At 41.2% G+C, this 3,766-nt stretch overlaps 1 protein-coding gene across 1 annotated transcript; it reads left to right on the top strand.

Moving 5' to 3' along the window:
• The first annotated feature begins 246 nt into the window (after positions 1 to 246).
• On the top strand, positions 247 to 1,975 carry LOC107725635 (beta-1 adrenergic receptor-like). Its single transcript, XM_016535011.1, has 2 exons — positions 247 to 1,741; positions 1,950 to 1,975. Exons 1-2 carry the CDS (start codon positions 544 to 546, stop codon positions 1,973 to 1,975), a joined length of 1,224 nt encoding a protein of 407 aa, XP_016390497.1. The 5' UTR covers positions 247 to 543.
• The last annotated feature ends 1,791 nt before the right edge of the window (positions 1,976 to 3,766 follow it).

Raw genomic sequence — 3,766 nt, 5'->3', positions numbered from 1 at the left:
CGGCAGTGTCACTGCTCCTTTGAGCTTTTGGCAGTAGAGGCACCTCCACTCGTCCGCTCCACACACGCGGTGGCAACACGCTGACTGAACCTCCTCCACTTCAGCTCAAACTCCACTTCAGTGGAATACTTCAACAGGACGCCTGCTTATCTGCCTTTTCTCTGGTGGCTTCAAGAGCTTTTCAAAAAGTTCTATTGTTTTTTCCCCCCATCTCTCATGGACCAGTTTTAACTCAGAATAAAAGGGACTTATTTCCCTCCTACATCTGCAGTTCAGATGTGTGGAACGTGCTTAAAATCCTACAGGATGTACAAGTTGCGGGATGTGCACGACTTTAAGGATGCCTGAAGGAGAGGTGAAACAGAATTGATGCGGTTGTTCAAGATTTGGAACTACAGTGGTATAAAATGCAAGATTATAGACAACATCGTCATGGTATCGCAGGTTTAGACATTTCCAGCCACTAGCTATGTCTCTTTGCTGCTGCTTGTTTCTGATATTCAGTTTGAAAAATTGCAAGCCTTGATCTCTGAATACTGAAACATGGAAATTCTGATGAGCAGCACTCTACCAACCGATGTGACCAGCAGTCTACCGACCAATGCAACTCCGACAGGGAGAGAAGAACATGAGTTTAAGTCTTTGGAGCTGTTCATCATGGTGATCATCATCACCATTATCGTTGTGGGTAACCTTCTGGTCATCATCGCTATTGCACGCACCTCCCAGCTGCAGACCACAACGAATATCTTCATCATGTCATTGGCATGCGCTGACCTCATAATGGGGGTGCTGGTGGTGCCACTGGGTGCCACAATTGTCGTAACGGGGAAATGGCAACTCACCAAGACTTTGTGCGAGTTATGGACATCGGTTGATGTGTTATGCGTCACTGCCAGTATAGAGACCCTTTGCATCATCGCAGTGGATCGGTACATTGCAATCACACGGCCTCTGCGGTATAAAGTGCTCCTGAATAAGTGTAGGGCTCGAATTATCGTTTGTGTCGTGTGGCTGGTCTCATCTCTAATCTCCTTCGTCCCCATTATGAATCAGTACTGGCGTGTGGAGAATGACGATGAAATCTTAAGAAAATGTAATGAGGACCCCAAGTGCTGTGATTTTATAGCAAATATGCACTTTGTTATAATTTCATCAGTGGTTTCATTCTACATCCCACTACTCATCATGATTTTCGTCTATGCACGCGTCTTTTTCATTGCCACACAACAGAAACAGCTAATCGACAAAAACCGTTTGAGGTTCCAAAATGAGTGCATAGGAAATCAGGTACAGCCGACGCACCACGGCAACAACAACTTACCTTCGATGTGCAATCATGTCGGAGGAATGACGGCAAGGCGGAAAAGTTCCCGAAGGCGACCGTCGAGAATAACCGTCGTCAAGGAGCACAAGGCCCTCAAGACACTGGGCATCATCATGGGCGTCTTCACACTCTGCTGGTTGCCTTTCTTTGTGGCGAACATCATCAATGTCTTCAATCGAGACGTGCCGAGCATGGAGATTTTTCGTTTATTAAACTGGTTAGGCTACATGAACTCCGGCCTCAACCCCATCATCTACTGTCGAAGTCCAGAGTTTCGTGTGGCCTTCAAGAACCTTCTTGGCTGTCCCTGGTTGCCCTCTCTAAAAATGAACTTCCTTTTCAAGGGGCTTCGGACTCGATGCAAAATCACATATAAAGATGTATCACATATTAAGATGCATTTAAGTCCTACAAGTGTGTCAAAACACTCTGTAATTCAACTAACTGCATTTAACATAAATTTAAACTATACTACATTTTAATTTAATTGCAGTTAACATGCAGTTAAATGTCCAAAAACATTACATTCAGTTTGCATCCAACTATATTCTTTTAAAGTGTATTATTTCAATAATAAGTACTCTCCTCAAAGAAAAAAAAAAGTGTACTTCTTTTTCACAAGGGTTTGCAAGCGAGAGCACACGCTAATGTATTGAGTAAAATAAGATGATGTCAGGCAGAAAGACAGAGAGGGGGAAAAGAGACAGAGAAGGGAAGGAAGTACTTGATGACAAAGACCTTGGCGACTACTCTGCCCAGATTTTCGCAGCAGAATGGCATGCCAGGCATTTGTCTTGATTGTTCTTCCTGGTTGTGGCCGGGTTGGCGTGAGTCGCAGGCCAGATAAGCATCTATTATTTTTAGTGCTGAACAACGGCCCCAAAGGAGCTGGTATCCTGTTCATATCGCGAAACACTGCAACAGAACACAGCAGAATGTGATCATGGAGGATACTCCACAACAGGTTGGGATGTAACATGAAAGTCTTTGCAGCCGTTCTCTCAAAAATTGGATTGGTGCTTTTGTTTAATGCACAGTAGTTAACTGAGCTAATGAAACAATTTTCTGTTAAAATATATATATATATATTTATAAAAATAAATAATTATTATTATTGTATATAGTAAATTGTAATTTTAAAAAAATTAATTATATTAAACAAATTATAACATAACATTTATTTTTGGGGGTGGGAGCTATGGAAGGCAAGTTACAAACAACTTCTAATTAAAGCCAGACTTTGACTAAGAAGGAATCCACAATAAGCAGACATGCACTATCAGCCATCAGTTTGACTAACTAATCTGAGCACAGCATGATTGACAGAGCCTCAGATAGCCTTGTGACTGAATTCTTGACATACAAAAACATTTCTGACTTCCTTTAAACATGTAACACCAGGACTATACAGAAGAAGATTGTTATGAACAGATATAGCTCAGTCTGAACAGGCCTTTCAGGTTGCAGCAGCTACTCTCAGGGTGAGATTGAGACCAAGACATGGGACATTAGACATGGAAACACTGGATAATTATCTATGAATCTCTTGAGAAATTCTTACTCCAATGCCAACAGAAAAATTCATTTTGACATAAAGTGTTATGTTATTCATGATGCTTATAATTTTTTTTTCTTTTTTGCATTAATCCTCAAAGTGGCACCTGTTATCAGATTAATAGTATCAAGGTAAAAATACATCACTTATTAAATTATCGCTAAATTGGTAAATCTAAACTGATAGAGTGTTTGCGCTTGCAACATAAAAGTCATAGGTTCAATTCCCAAGGGAACACACTTACTGATAAAATATATACACTGTAAGATGCGTTAGATAAAATGGTATGTCAAATAAATATGTTATGATAAGTTTAATTATATATATATATATATATACAGTGGGTACGGAAAGTATTCAGACATTACTATTTTGGGGGTATATATTATTGCATGTATGTCTATTTCTGATGCATGACAGACAAGATAATAAGTGTTTTTGTTTGCTGATTGTGTACTTGTTGGATAGAGAGACAGAGAGGGGGTGTGTTTGTGTGAGGCACTCTTTACAACTCCACCCCTCGGGTGAAATGCGACTGCAACTACAGCATGCTGAAAGCTCAACTCCGAGAGAGAGAGAGAGAGAGAGAGAGAGCAAGCATTATCAGAATGGGAGAGTGTTTTACCACTGTTGACTGTCGGCAGTGTCACTGCTCCTTTGAGCTTTTGGCAGTAGAGGCACCTCCACTCGTCCGCTCCACACACGCGGTGGCAACACGCTGACTGAACCTCCTCCACTTCAGCTCAAACTCCACTTCAGTGGAATACTTCAACAGGACGCCTGCTTATCTGCCTTTTCTCTGGTGGCTTCAAGAGCTTTTCAAAAAGTTCTATTGTTTTTTCCCCCCATCTCTCATGGACCAGTTTTAACTCAGAATAAAAGGG

This window comes from Sinocyclocheilus rhinocerous, unplaced genomic scaffold (assembly GCF_001515625.1).
Source record: "Sinocyclocheilus rhinocerous isolate Xijiao unplaced genomic scaffold, SAMN03320098_v1.1 scaffold311, whole genome shotgun sequence".
NCBI lineage: Eukaryota > Metazoa > Chordata > Actinopteri > Cypriniformes > Cyprinidae > Sinocyclocheilus > Sinocyclocheilus rhinocerous.
The sequence above is the reverse complement of the archived record's forward strand: the minus strand, read 5'-3'. Positions and strand labels throughout refer to the sequence as shown.